At 39.7% G+C, this 13223-nt stretch overlaps 1 protein-coding gene across 2 annotated transcripts in view; it reads right to left on the bottom strand.

Moving 5' to 3' along the window:
• Positions 1 to 13223, bottom strand: part of LOC116045867 (collagen alpha-1(XI) chain-like) — an 87835-nt gene that overhangs the window by 16698 nt on the left and 57914 nt on the right. For both annotated transcript variants that reach the window (XM_031293812.2, XM_031293811.2), the window contains 9 exons: positions 10797 to 10904; positions 10570 to 10677; positions 9823 to 9876; positions 9167 to 9220; positions 5274 to 5381; positions 2337 to 2390; positions 1834 to 1887; positions 495 to 548; positions 36 to 89 (listed from right to left, as the gene is read on the bottom strand). In XM_031293812.2, the coding sequence (XP_031149672.1) occupies positions 36 to 89; positions 495 to 548; positions 1834 to 1887; positions 2337 to 2390; positions 5274 to 5381; positions 9167 to 9220; positions 9823 to 9876; positions 10570 to 10677; positions 10797 to 10904 (648 nt within the window). The remainder of the gene's footprint in view (positions 1 to 35; positions 90 to 494; positions 549 to 1833; positions 1888 to 2336; positions 2391 to 5273; positions 5382 to 9166; positions 9221 to 9822; positions 9877 to 10569; positions 10678 to 10796; positions 10905 to 13223) is intronic.

A 13223-nucleotide genomic window follows, 5' to 3' on the forward strand; every position in this document is an offset into this window, starting at 1 on the left:
AGATCATCAGTATTTTAACATGATACTGTACTTACTGCAATCCCAGGCTCCCCAACTGATCCTGGGTTGCCAGCTTCACCGGTTTCTCCCTGTTAAATCACAGTGAAAATGTGTGAAAATGTGGATTTATCACACTCGCAATAAACAATCCAGATAGTGTTATCAGCTGACTAACTTTTGGTTTATACATCTACTTTGATGTCAAACACACTTTTTTATGCATTACATGGTACTAAATATGGCAGCACCCTGCAGGAGCAGAAAGAGAAACATTCCAAAGAATTATTTATTTTGAGGCAAAACATATCAAAGGAGATGAGATATATATATATATATATATATATATATATATATATATATATATATATATATATATATATTTATATATATATATATATATATATATATATATATTTATTTTTTTTTATATTTATAAAGGAGCTGGAATGTGTTTTGTTGAGTGCTTCCACAATCGTCTGGACATTGGTTCTTACCTTCTCACCAACACCTCCCATTGCACCAATACCACCGGGAGGACCTTGAGCTCCCTGTGGATAAATCACAATGAGAACATTTAGGGAAGTAAGAATCATACGAGAAAAATGTGTGCTTTTGATTGACAAAAACGTATGAGTAGGGCTGGGTATCTTTAAAAAAATTGTTCAATACCGGTACCGATACTGATCCCGAGACTTTGTTACCGGTTCCTAAACCATACCTGTCAAGTATCCCGTTTTGGCCGGGAAAGTCCCGTATTTTACCCTTCTTTCCCGCCGTCCTCCCGTATTAGTATTTTCCCGTAAATCTCCTGTATTTTAACCTGCGTTATTAAAAAATAATAATAATCCGGGCGGAGTAAAAAAAAAAAAAAAAACATTCCCAATCTGAGCTCTGTCACTAGCCTCGCGATAACTGCCACCTGCAGTAGCCTACTACAGGTACTGTAGGTGGCAGTTGTCGCGAGGTTAGTGTGTGAGGTCAGATGATGAGTTCAGAAAGGGTGTTTAGCATGGTACGAAAGATTGTTACAGAGAATAGGATGACGTTAGACAACAGAACTGTTTGCGCTCTACTCTCATGTAAAATTAACCACTCTGGCCCAGCCCACAAATACACTCATCCAAAACAGTCTTAAAGAATGCAAAGTCTGCAACAAATTTGTACAATAACTCACTAAAAGAGTAAAGAAAAGTTATGTGAAATGAAAAGAAAAACTGTAAAAGAAAAGCAATATGAAATGAAAAGAATGTGTGGAATGAAAATAAAATGTAAATGTAAAGACAAGCAATGTTATAAATGTTTTCAGCATTCTGCATCAAGTGGTGATTTTAGCTTTCTTTTACACCTGTCTTAAAATGTAAGGGATACTGGAGCTTGGTTGGGGTGGTGGGACAGCTTGCGGTGGGCGCCGGAAAATTTCCCTTATTTTCAAATCCGAAACTTGACAGGTATGTCCTAAACAATACTTTTTTCGATACCAATCTTATAAAACAAAAATAAATTACAACATTACATATTACGGCACAAACGTGAGCCCTGTCTCTGTGCGTAGCGTAGAGTTTTTCCTGCTTGCCTCTGCGATGTGTAACAGCCAATCACAAACATTATTAGATCTTGGTAGAAGCATGCTGTGTGCTTATTGGCTCACTGTTGGTGAGGAGATTTACGCCTTAGGTATTGAATTTGGGTCTTGAATGACGAGGCATTTTTCGGTACTTGATACTTTAGAGGCAATTCGGTCGGTACCTGAAAAGTATTGAAATCGGCACCCAGCCCCTATGTATGAGTATGACTGAAGCCCCGTCAAGAAAAAAGAAAAACAATCAGACTTACGTTGGCACCGCTGGAACCCTGAGGACCTCTGGGGCCAGGAGGACCAGGTGGACCCTGTCAGCAAAAATAGAAGTTGTGGTTAGTATAGTAGTCGTGCCAATATAGCTTTCTATATGTTGCAGAAGGCAAACTAAATATATAACTTTCACAGTAAAAAATAAATCCAAAAGAATCAGCTGGTGCTATAATGTTTATTGTTGGTATTTGTTTAGTCACCACCCTTTAGTGCTATATTCATCGTATTTTTAAAATTAATAAATGCTAGTAGATAAAAAAAAACATACTGCATGGGAACAGAGCATGTTTTCACCAGTAGAAATGTTTGTGTCAATACATCTTCTAGAGAATTCAAAAGATCTGCTAATTGGCTTGAGGAGCTGCCAAACGCAGCCACTAGCCAGCACTTCAGAACAATCAGCACAATTTCCCACATGTCTGGGTTGTACATGAAAACTATATGAATCGCTGCAACAGAGAAAAATCACAGAAAGAGCTGAACTCACCATTGGTCCAACATCTCCATTCTCTCCCTTCTCACCAGGAGGGCCGGGCAAACCCTGCAAAGAAGGCACATATTCTTCAGAACAAAGAAAGAAGGGTCATGTGTAGCAGCAACTGAGACAAAACGGCACATTAGAAAATCCACAGACAGGAGCAGGAATACATTTGTGCTGCTCATTAATAGGTACTTACAGATGATGTGTATTGAATAGTGAGCTTTAGAATGCAATGTGACGGTGAATGCATTAATACAAGCAGAGCCCCTGAGTGTAAACACACAATTAGTCAAAAAGGACACCTATTGTAATTAAAGGGTATGGGATGCATGGGTATAATCAGCCTGTGTAAATTACAGGGTGGGAGCTCCATCCATCTATGTCCACAGGAAAGTGGAAACAAAGAGGACGGGGCAGGCGGTGCGTATTTTCCAGTTTTGGGATTCAATCATGTTTGACTAAAACAGTTTGAATACAACTTGGGAAGGTGTATGTGTGACACAAATGAAGGAGCTCTCATATGATACTGTTGCTTATTGTCTATCTGCATAATTGCAGTTATTTTGTTGGGTTAGGTAAGCTCTGATGATGGAGCATGCATATTCAATAGGTGGGTGGAAAGCCGTGGTAATGATAAGTTACTGTGAAACTAAAATGACATGGAAATCCATCATTGAGATCACATATGTGTAGTTTCAGCCCATTTTGTTGATTTAATGTACCTCTGAAATGGCAGAGAAGGCTACTTTATAACAGATTCTGCCTGGGACTTTAGTCACAGTAATAAAGCATGAGGGTAGTAAGAATGGAAAAATAAATTAAGAATCAAATTATTTCATGCATTATGTTTGGATGTGACAGGCCCTTGATCAATGCTTCATGTTAGGCTTCTTTGAAAAATGTACTCATGGATTAGAATGCCGGTAAGAAAAGGTGTATTGTGAGTTAAATTAACATCCACACAAACAGATACATACGCACATAACTACTCTTTGGCTCACATGTCAGAGCAAATAAATACATGCTTACCTATGATTTAATATTTCCCTTTATTTACCAGACTAGCCTGACGTAATAAAATCTGTTATTAATTCCCATTTTCATCCATATCTTAACCTTTTGATCTGAACAATGCATCCACTCAGCAAAGACTCCAATATTCCATGGCAAACACAGGGCTAAATGATGGAAGCCTTTCAAACCGAACGCATTCATTCCCCGTAGTCAAAAATCATTAATGCTACAGATAATTAAATTGAAGAGCTGAGCTCACAGTGGCTGCTGCCATCTACTGAAGGGCAGCTTAGCTAAACATAATTAAAAGAGTGGAGATGGAGTGCATTATGCCCAATTAAAAGCCAATTGCACTTAATAACAACGTTATCTGGCCCTATTGACCAGCAGGGCTTCGCTCTAATTTCATCCTTAGTGAGTCCTTGGATAATTGACTTTTAGATATTCTAAAATGTGCTGTTTCATTATTCATTGCCACCAAAGCAAGTTTCTTCAACTTCAGCTCATTTGGCTTAAATAAGCCAATGCTGAGCTATTTTGCTTTTCTTTCACTTGTTGCAGTTTGGAGGAAAAGAGAGCTAAATAGAGCAAATTTGAGTGGGGTGGTAGTCACATACTGTAAAGCTTTGTCTTAATTGTAGTATTACATCCTTATGGAGCAATTTAAAAGCAAACACTGTATACTGTTTAGTCAGTTTCCTAAAGTGAGATTATCTATCAGTGTGTCAGTGAAATGACTCAGCTATGTCAGTTACACAGCAACATCTACCTAAAGTTAGCTTACATTAGTTAACCTTAGCCACTACACGCTACTGGTTATACCACACTAAGTAAGGTCGTATTTGCAAGTTTTTTGAATCGAGGAAAGGCAAATTTTATTGCTTTATCTTTCTCTCTTGTGCAATTTGCAAGAGTAGGAATGTGTTACTTCTTCTCTCAAAAGTATCATACCAGCAGTGTAATTTTAATACCAAAATGGGTGCTTATACTTTGTGCATGATTCAAAGAAAAACACTTTCTACAAATCAATGAACTACTACCATTAGAAATAAGATTAATGTGTGTTGAAGTGGAAAATAAAACTGCTAGTCATATATTGATAAAAGCCCTCAAATATCCCTCTTCTATACAGCCTATATTCTGCATACTCCATGTTTGTGTAGGCAGGGTGTACTGCTCGACTATTTGTAGTGTCACAGGTTTGATACCTGACAAAGCAAATGTGTCCACCCTGGTATCAAAAGCATCATGACTGCCTGCCTGCTTCAGAGTTGCTGCCTCTTTTCTCTAGGAAATGAATACTGTTGTGGGCCATATTTGCAAGAGAATTAATTTATACTATACATTGATTAAAATATCTAATTGAATACAGGCTACCACGGCAGCTGGTCTCTTATTTGGGCCCGGGACCACTGCAAGGAAGTGGTTTACTGCATGATAATGATTTATTCTGAGTGGAAAACCAACAGCAGCCTTCCCTCCCCTATTAACGGCGCGGCAAAATGCCAAATGCAAAATGTTAGCAATGGTGATGGATTTTGAGCACTGTCTATGCTACGGAAAGTCCTTGAGGGGGAAAAAGCATTACTTTCCCAGGAGCAATGAAAAGTGTTATTAGGAGCTGAGGCTGCATTAATAAATTATGCTCTGTTTTGATGTAATGTAAATGATGTAAAGGAGTGGTGAAATATTGTCGGTTTAAGGGGTGTGGAGGAACTCATTCTGCTCCAGCTGGCTCTGACAGAGGAAAAGCGATGTGCATATCTACTAGGCTTCGTGATCTGGTTGTCATGTGTTCAGAGAAGGAGAGAAAGGGAATCAATGTGTGTGTGTGTGTGTGTGTGTGTGTGTGTGTGTGTGTGTGTGTGTGTGTGTGTGTGTGTGTGTGTGTGTGTGTGTGTGTGTGTGTGTAAAAGATGTCGACCTTACCTGTAGTCCGATGGGTCCTGGTAGACCGGGGAATCCTCTGGCTCCTTCATCTCCTTTCTGGCCAAACATACCCTGCTGTCCTCTCGGTCCAGACTCACCATCACTGCCCTGTGGGAGGTCAAAGTTCATTAAATCTAAACATCTTCATTCTGATCCTCATTAGCCGAAGCTTTGGAAAATGCAAGTCCACAAACACTGGTATCTAAGTGAACTTTCTCTTATGGGATTTCTCTGCCCTCTTAATCCTTTTCAAGGTGATGGAGTATGTCCAAGCTCACATGGTGGAGGGTGGGTCGATGCTCGTATTCAAACACAGATTAGGACAGACAGTTTACCTTAATGCCTTTTCTGAAGTCATTTTATGGCAATTTCATCCATCTATCAATTGTCTACACCCACATATTCTTGCTCAGGGTCATGAGGGGGCTGGACCTTTTCCCAGCATGCACCCTGGACAGGTCAGGGGTCTATCTCAGGGCTAACACATAACCAGACATTTACACTCACAGGCCATTTAAAGTTTAGAGTCCACCTGCAAATCTTGAAGGCTATTCAAGCATTTAGAGGAAAAATCAAATGCAAAACAAAAAAGGACAAGGGTGAGGCCACGGGGAACCTGAAAAACAGCAGCGAGATTACAGTAACAAAGCGCCTCATCAGGGAATGCAGGATACAGTAGGGTGTAGCCACAGGGTTATGGTAAACAGTGTATGTGAAAGATGCTGACTTCATCTGTGAAGTCAGAGGTGCACAGGGCTACAGAGGATAGAAAGGGGCGACTACAGGGAAGGAGCGAAGTGCTGACAAACTGGGAGTTTTTAGTTCAAACGCATGTCAGCACTTGAAAGTGCTTGTGGAGCTCTCGCTGAGCCCTGGGATATGTAGACAGCCTCAGGTGCTGGTACTGAATGTAGAGCAGTTTAGAAAGCTAAATGTTAGGTGATTACAGGTAGCATGAGTACAGCTTTGAACGGAAGAGTCGCAGACAAGGTGGACTCAAGTTTAGAGGGACTGTAACCAAAACAAAGTCACAAATCTGACTGCTCTGACAGCTCCTCAGGGAGATCGGAATCAGAAATGAGTCTTGCAGACATGTGTCTGTGATGTGTTTGAACTTAAATGCTGCATAATTGGTCTTTCATTGTTACACCGCATGCACAACTTGCTCCACTATTTTTCATGACACATTGGAGTTCTTCGATTGATAGAATTAGATGGAACCGCCAAAATAACATTTAGGGAAGCCTAGAACCGTTATCATGACCAAAATGCGAAGCTTGGTTTGGGTAGCTTGCTTCTCATGATTAGTGAAATGATCCAACAAGGGCAAAGTGTTTATGTGATCATGAGCATGAAGCCTGCCGATAATTGGTGGGAAAGCGTAAATATATTTTAATTAGTTACATTATAATCATCATTAACATCACAAGTATAAACCAGTCAAAATAGTTTTCTTTTGTCTAAATGTGCAAAATAAAACAAAATATATTGTTTACGAGAGGACACAAACAATCCAAGTTATCACTGATTCAATGTCAGGCAGATCAAACTGCCGCAAGGGGGCACTAGTCTGTTACTGTCCGTTGTTTCCCCTCCACTGTAATGAATGACTTCTCGTCTCCGTTAATCAGACAATGTGTACAGTTGTGCATGTGGTGTAAATCCAGCTAAGAGAAGCTAAATACTTAAAATGTGCAGTAAAAGTATATTCCCCAGAAGTGACACATTATATTCTGATATAAACTGTCTCAGTGTTTTCTGTATTACAGCTGTAAGAGAGCGGAAGTCTGTGCATTCAACACACGCTGAAGTTCTAATTAGAAAAATTATTTATTAGGGGCTTTAATCATCATAAATCAATGTATAACAACTTGTACTAAAATTGTGAATGTTTCATTTTTCAGGACTCGGTAGTTATTTTTATGGGTCTATCTAAAATTTGAAATGTGGCTGATGTAATTGAATGAGATATGATTAGCAGCTGCAGGCATACGTTATTGCATCACGCACATGCTGAGGCAGATGTCATTTATGACTCACCTGAAGTGCATCAAACTTATTATATGTTTAGATTGTGCCTGAAACAAATCTAAGTGAATATTTAAGGATTTTTGTTCGCCTCATGTTATGTTAGAAACAAACTTTTACATCACTTTGTGTTTCCTCCTGCCCATTAACATTTCAAAAATTGTTCTTATACAATATTTATGTTTTTATTAGACACTGCTAAATACAAAAACACAGTTGATTTGTGGAAAAGGATGTTTACCACATCCTGATTAAGATCAATAGAGTTTCATTCCAACTGCTTGACCTTAGTTGTATCTTAAAGACAATACTGGTGAATGAGGTGTTGTAAACCTCGTTAAGCCTCAGCTGAAAAGACAATTGGATCATTCATTTTCCCTGCAAACACCAACATTTTTCCTGGATTGAGAGGTGGGGTAGATAGTATAGTTGAAATGTATAACAGCATTAAACTTGCAGTAATAGAAAGAGGGCAGATAATGGTGAAACTACACAGCACGAGTCGGGTCCCAGTTATGAAGGTATGAATACACATGAGCAGACTGACTCACCAACACAAACAACTGTTAAATAATTTGTTATTCAGCTTGTGTGCACTACCTGCTCGCGGCAATCCGTCTCACCAGGTCTATTCTAGCCCCCACAGAGCGCTGCAGATGCTGAATTTTTGCTAGAATGGTTGTTAAGGCCTGATAATTTACAGCAATGAGCTCTTAGTCGCCCTCAGGCCATCAGCTATTGTAGAAACAGGACTTTTTTGTTGTGTTAATGAGATGGATGAGTAGAGGATGTTCTGCAGCATACAAGGCAGGCAGTATTCTCAGCTAAACCGGGTGCCATATGAGGTTAATACATGGAAATGATAGGCGGGTTGGCGTACCATTGTGATTTGTGAGACTCCAAATTCAAGAAATCCCAAATACATAACTGCAATGTAATTGATGGCTGGGTGCTAAAAAACTTTCTAAAGGAAAAGCTGTTAACAACCATGATGACAAATGTCTTTGTGGGGTACCCTGCTGATAGCAATAGTTGTGATTAAAATGAAATTTGTGTAACGTTACAAAAAAATAAAAGGATGGGGATTCTTAAATGAATGGGGACGGCAGCCAAAGGTTTTTGGACTGTGAGGCGACTGTGAATAAAGCAATACTGTTTGCATAATGTATCACTGACCTGGCTAGAACAGTAATTAATGTCTGCCCATCTGGGAATTTTTTTTTTTTTTTTTTTTTTTCATAAATCAGGCTACCTTATTGTAACAGCGGTCTTCAACTATGCGCCATTAAGAGCCAAGTGTCCAGTTTTCTGATGTATCTAAACACTAAGAGCTCATTTAACTGATTATTACACCATCAGCCAGGAATGGTAAAGTCTAAATAAAAACCTGCATAGAGTACACATTACTCTCGGAACATGATTGGAAATGACTAAATAACAGGGTCTTGTGCTGCAGAACCTGACATGATTCAGAGTAACTCTCATTTGGAGACAAGTTAAAAAGATCTGCCCACCGGCTTTTGGCTTTTGGCTTTTCCAGTTTCTGTTTTACATCATTACTGTCTTTGTCTTCATGGGGCCTTGAATTTGAGGAAATATTTTAAACTTGATATGCTATTTCAATGTTCTGATCCAGAACCCACCATGGCAAGCAGGGGCTACCATTAGCTACAACATTTCAATTTTTTAAGTCATGTGAAATGTTGAAAACTGCGGAATTTAAAAAAATCAATACAAATTCAGTATCTGCCAAATAAAACTTTGAATCCTGAATATGACCTCCATTAATAAAGTAAACTGAGAGTGTATAATAATATTTCACAGGGAAAAGTTGACATTAGATGGCCAGAGGAAGTGATACTCACAGCTGGACCAGGAGCTCCGACCACACCCTGAAGACCGCTTGGGCCTGGTGGACCCTAAAAACACACGGAGCAATGAGATATTGTTATTGGGATCCCCATTAGTTGTTTGCACTTTCACTTCATACAGTAAGCAATACAATTAAAAAGTTAACATTGGATCCAACATTAAAATCACATCAAAACCAATAATTAATGTTCTAACTACAGTCCGACTATTGATATACACAATATAGACCTGTTTCCAGTTTCCATTTACACAAGAGAAGAATGAAAACAATTGCATGATTAATCTGTTTATCCTCATTCACAATGCCTACCTGAAGGAAAACACATAACAATGTTTAATTTATTTGAATTGATGCTTGTGAAAAACCAAAGTCAATTGAAAGATGAGGACAAAGCCCACTGATAATAATTAAGAAAACATAGCAGCACTTCAGTTAATATTTTTCTGCAGATTGTTCAGGGCAAGATAACCTGAGATTTGTCATTGCAAAGTGACCTGTGTTCTTTGATTTATTCAGCTCATATGAGAATTCAGCAAGTGAGATTGGTGTTCTTTGCTCAATTAGCATTGTTTATCATTCAAAACTCATTGCCTTACAAAACATTTTTTTTAGGAAAAGTAATAGGAGAGAGAAAATAAAAAGACTCACAAGTTCACCCTTGTCTCCTTTGCTTCCCTTCTGTCCAGGTCCGCCAACTTCTCCCTGTGGTGCAATACAAACAGCAGAGTCCAATATCTTAAAGTGTCACCTTTACCACGAGTGAGTAGTAAATATTTCTCAAGAGATTCTAGAGTGTTTGCAATTAATTGATTGGCTCCCTGTCTAACCCCATTGGCACTATGATTGACAAAATGGTGCGATAGAAGACGTGACTAGGCTTGGAGAGGCATAATGGTTACAAATGTAAAAGTCCAGATCTGTGGTTCAGTGATGTCGTTCAGAAAGGTTTCCAGAGTGTGCTTATTTTGTTTACTGAATGCAACAATCTGATATTATTTTCTGACAATGTAGGCTAGAGGCATAACTGTGAGAGTGACTGTTTACTATGTTGTTTATATGCGTGTATGTGTGTTTTCTATATGCACTGTAAATTAAGACGTGCATTTTTGTATGACATTGGACTACATGCTTATTGTGGAATAGTCATGTGGTGTCTTTACAACAGTAGACACAAGTATAAACATACCAAAGAAACAAAGAAGATATGCCAAGGAGTGCATCCTCACATTTCTAGACATATTTTGAAGATACTGACATTTGTGGACATGAGTTGCATTATTTGCTGTTGAACAACATTGTTCCGATCTCATTAGGAAGGAGCTGGTTAAAGATGTTGAAATGTTTAAATCAAGGATTACTACAGTGGTATTCCAGTGCATCACATCTTTACTCCACCTTGTCACCGTCCTCTCCAGGGGGACCCTGAGGACCAGCCGGACCAGGAAGACCAACAGGACCTTGAATGCCATCACGGCCAGCAGGGCCCATGGGACCTTTCTCTCCCTAAACACATCACATTCATTAAGACGTGTCACATTACCAGCAGTCAAATCAACATTATCTGCAGTATATGGAAGGTAACAAGTGAAGTGTTTGAGTGAGCATTAGAAAGAAATACTCACAGGGCCGCCCTTTTCTCCAGCAGGGCCGGGTGGTCCTTGGGGTCCATTGCGTCCTGCCAGACCAATAGGACCTCCAGGGCCAGCAGCACCTCTCTCTCCAGGAGAACCCTGTCACCAAATAACAGAGACCCACCAGTCATTGCTGCATCATTTGGTAGCTAACTAAAGAAGTCAATTCCCTTCAGAAAAGGCAAGCAATGGCTGAAAGTCACAGAAAGTGTTGAAAGCATTAAAACTCTGACTTCATTAGAAAGGCTGCACTAAAAAGGAAAGGTGTTTTTTTTCTCCAAGGCAACTTACACAGATAAGACCCACAGTGAGGTTACGTTCTGAGGTAGCTGAAAATTATTTTTCAATGTAATCAAGACCGGTGGAGAGTCTAAGTCCGTCGGGAAAAGTAGGTTCTGTTGTGTTTATTTATAGCTCAGAGACCTGGACGCCAATTAGTAGAGAGTGCACTGCAGGGAAAATACTTCCTTTTGCCTGCTGGGGCTTAACATACTCAAAAACTCACCAAAATTGGCGGCTGCATCAAGCCTGGTGAAAATTTACGTATTTTAACGGTTTCGAGAATAGACAAAAATGGCTCGCAAGCGCCCCCTACAAAATAAAAAAAAATGAGCCCCTGCAGTACGTTTAACGTCGACTAACGAAACGTGGTACACATATGTAGCATGTTAACACGTATAAAAAAGCTCATTGGAGCCATACCCTTAACGCAACAGGAAGTCCGCCATTTTGAATTGAAAGTTCTAAATTAGTGCAATTTTGGCCATTTCCACATGTCGTACTTTAACGAACTCCTCCTAGAGATTTCATCCGATCGACTTCAAATTTGGTCTGTGCCATCTTAACACCTTAGAGATGAAGAGGTATTAAAAGCTTGAGTTTTTCGTCATAGGGCCTAGCTGTGGCGTGGCGGCCATTGTGTGCGTTTCTCCATTGAAACAGGAAGTGGGTGTAACTTTTCAGGATTCATAAGAGTTCAACCCTGAGGACATCTACAGGCCGATACTGACTCAAAGTTATAGCGCCCCCTAGTGGCATGGGAAGTAGGCCTAAAAGTCAAGGTGCTATACTTTAACGAACTCCTCCTAAAGATTTCATCCGATCGACTTCAAATTCTTTTTGTGCCATCTCAAGACCTTAATGATGAAAATGTATTAAAAGCTTGAGTTTTCATCCAACAGTGTGGGCATGGCGTGGTGGCCATTTTGAGCATTTATCGATGAACAAAGAAGTTGTTGTAACTTTAGTGTACATTGTCATATCTGCCCGAAATTTCTCATGATTGACAAGGGTCCAGGCCTGCGGTCATCTATAGGCCAAAATTTACTTTTGGTCATAGCGTGATATATTTGAATGAATAAGCCTGAATGTTTGACTTGACTCTGTCTTTCCATTCTTTCTGAAATCAGCAGGTCTAAAATCACTGTCTAGGTGACCCAAATCCAAAAGTAAACTGTGACTACATCCTTGATCAGGATGGCATTCCCCTTCTCTCACACACACACACACACACACACACACACACACACACACACACACACACACACACACACACACACACACACACACCTCCAAACTGTCACCCCCAGCTGCCAACCTGCCCACCAAACTACACATACAGTCGCATACACAATCACACACAGTTTCTTTGACTAACATAACTTCACATAATTTCTTTCTGCTTCCCTCCCTCTCACCCATGTTTCTTCTTTCACACATGTGATTCTCTGTCTAGAAATCAGAACTGCAACAGAAAAACTTTGTGTTTGTGGCTCAACTTGTCGCATTCATCCTTTCTGTTCTTTTTTCTGTTCTTTTTTTCTGCACAGTTTCTTGGCTTCTTGGTCTGTCTTTTTCAAATACACACAAAATTCTAAAAAGACTATGAAATAGCAACACACTGAAGTCAGACTTTCCCACAGCACAACAGCAGCTCAATCTCTGGCAGGAAATCGATGGAGGAAAATATCAGATCTCTTGTGAGTGTGGGCATTGCACACCAGCCTCTTTTTCAAGGAGTTTTTTTCTTCTTCTTCCAAACACTACCAAAACAGTCTATCAGTTGTTTTTTTATCCAATGGCTCACGTTCAAGCCAATTTAAGAAAAGTATCTCATTTCGCAGTGGAAATGGTTTGACTCATTCAGAAAACGCCCCTCTTCTGCGCTTTCATCATCTTTTCATCCATGCTCTGCATATCTGCTGTCATCTAATCTGGTGTTGCTCTGTCGCTAGTGAGCAGGGGCAATTATCGGGAGTCTGCATTTAACGCTTCAACAAAATGTCAGACAGTTCAAAGCTGCCTGTCAGTCAGCTTTCTGTACAGATTCACCACCGGAGCGCCTGAGGCTTTTCATCGCATATATCGCTAACTGAGGGGCTCAGAGACACAGGCAGGAAAAAAGTGACCCACTTATTC

Source organism: Sander lucioperca, chromosome 9 (genome assembly GCF_008315115.2).
Source record: "Sander lucioperca isolate FBNREF2018 chromosome 9, SLUC_FBN_1.2, whole genome shotgun sequence".
In the NCBI taxonomy this organism is placed as follows: domain Eukaryota; kingdom Metazoa; phylum Chordata; class Actinopteri; order Perciformes; family Percidae; genus Sander; species Sander lucioperca.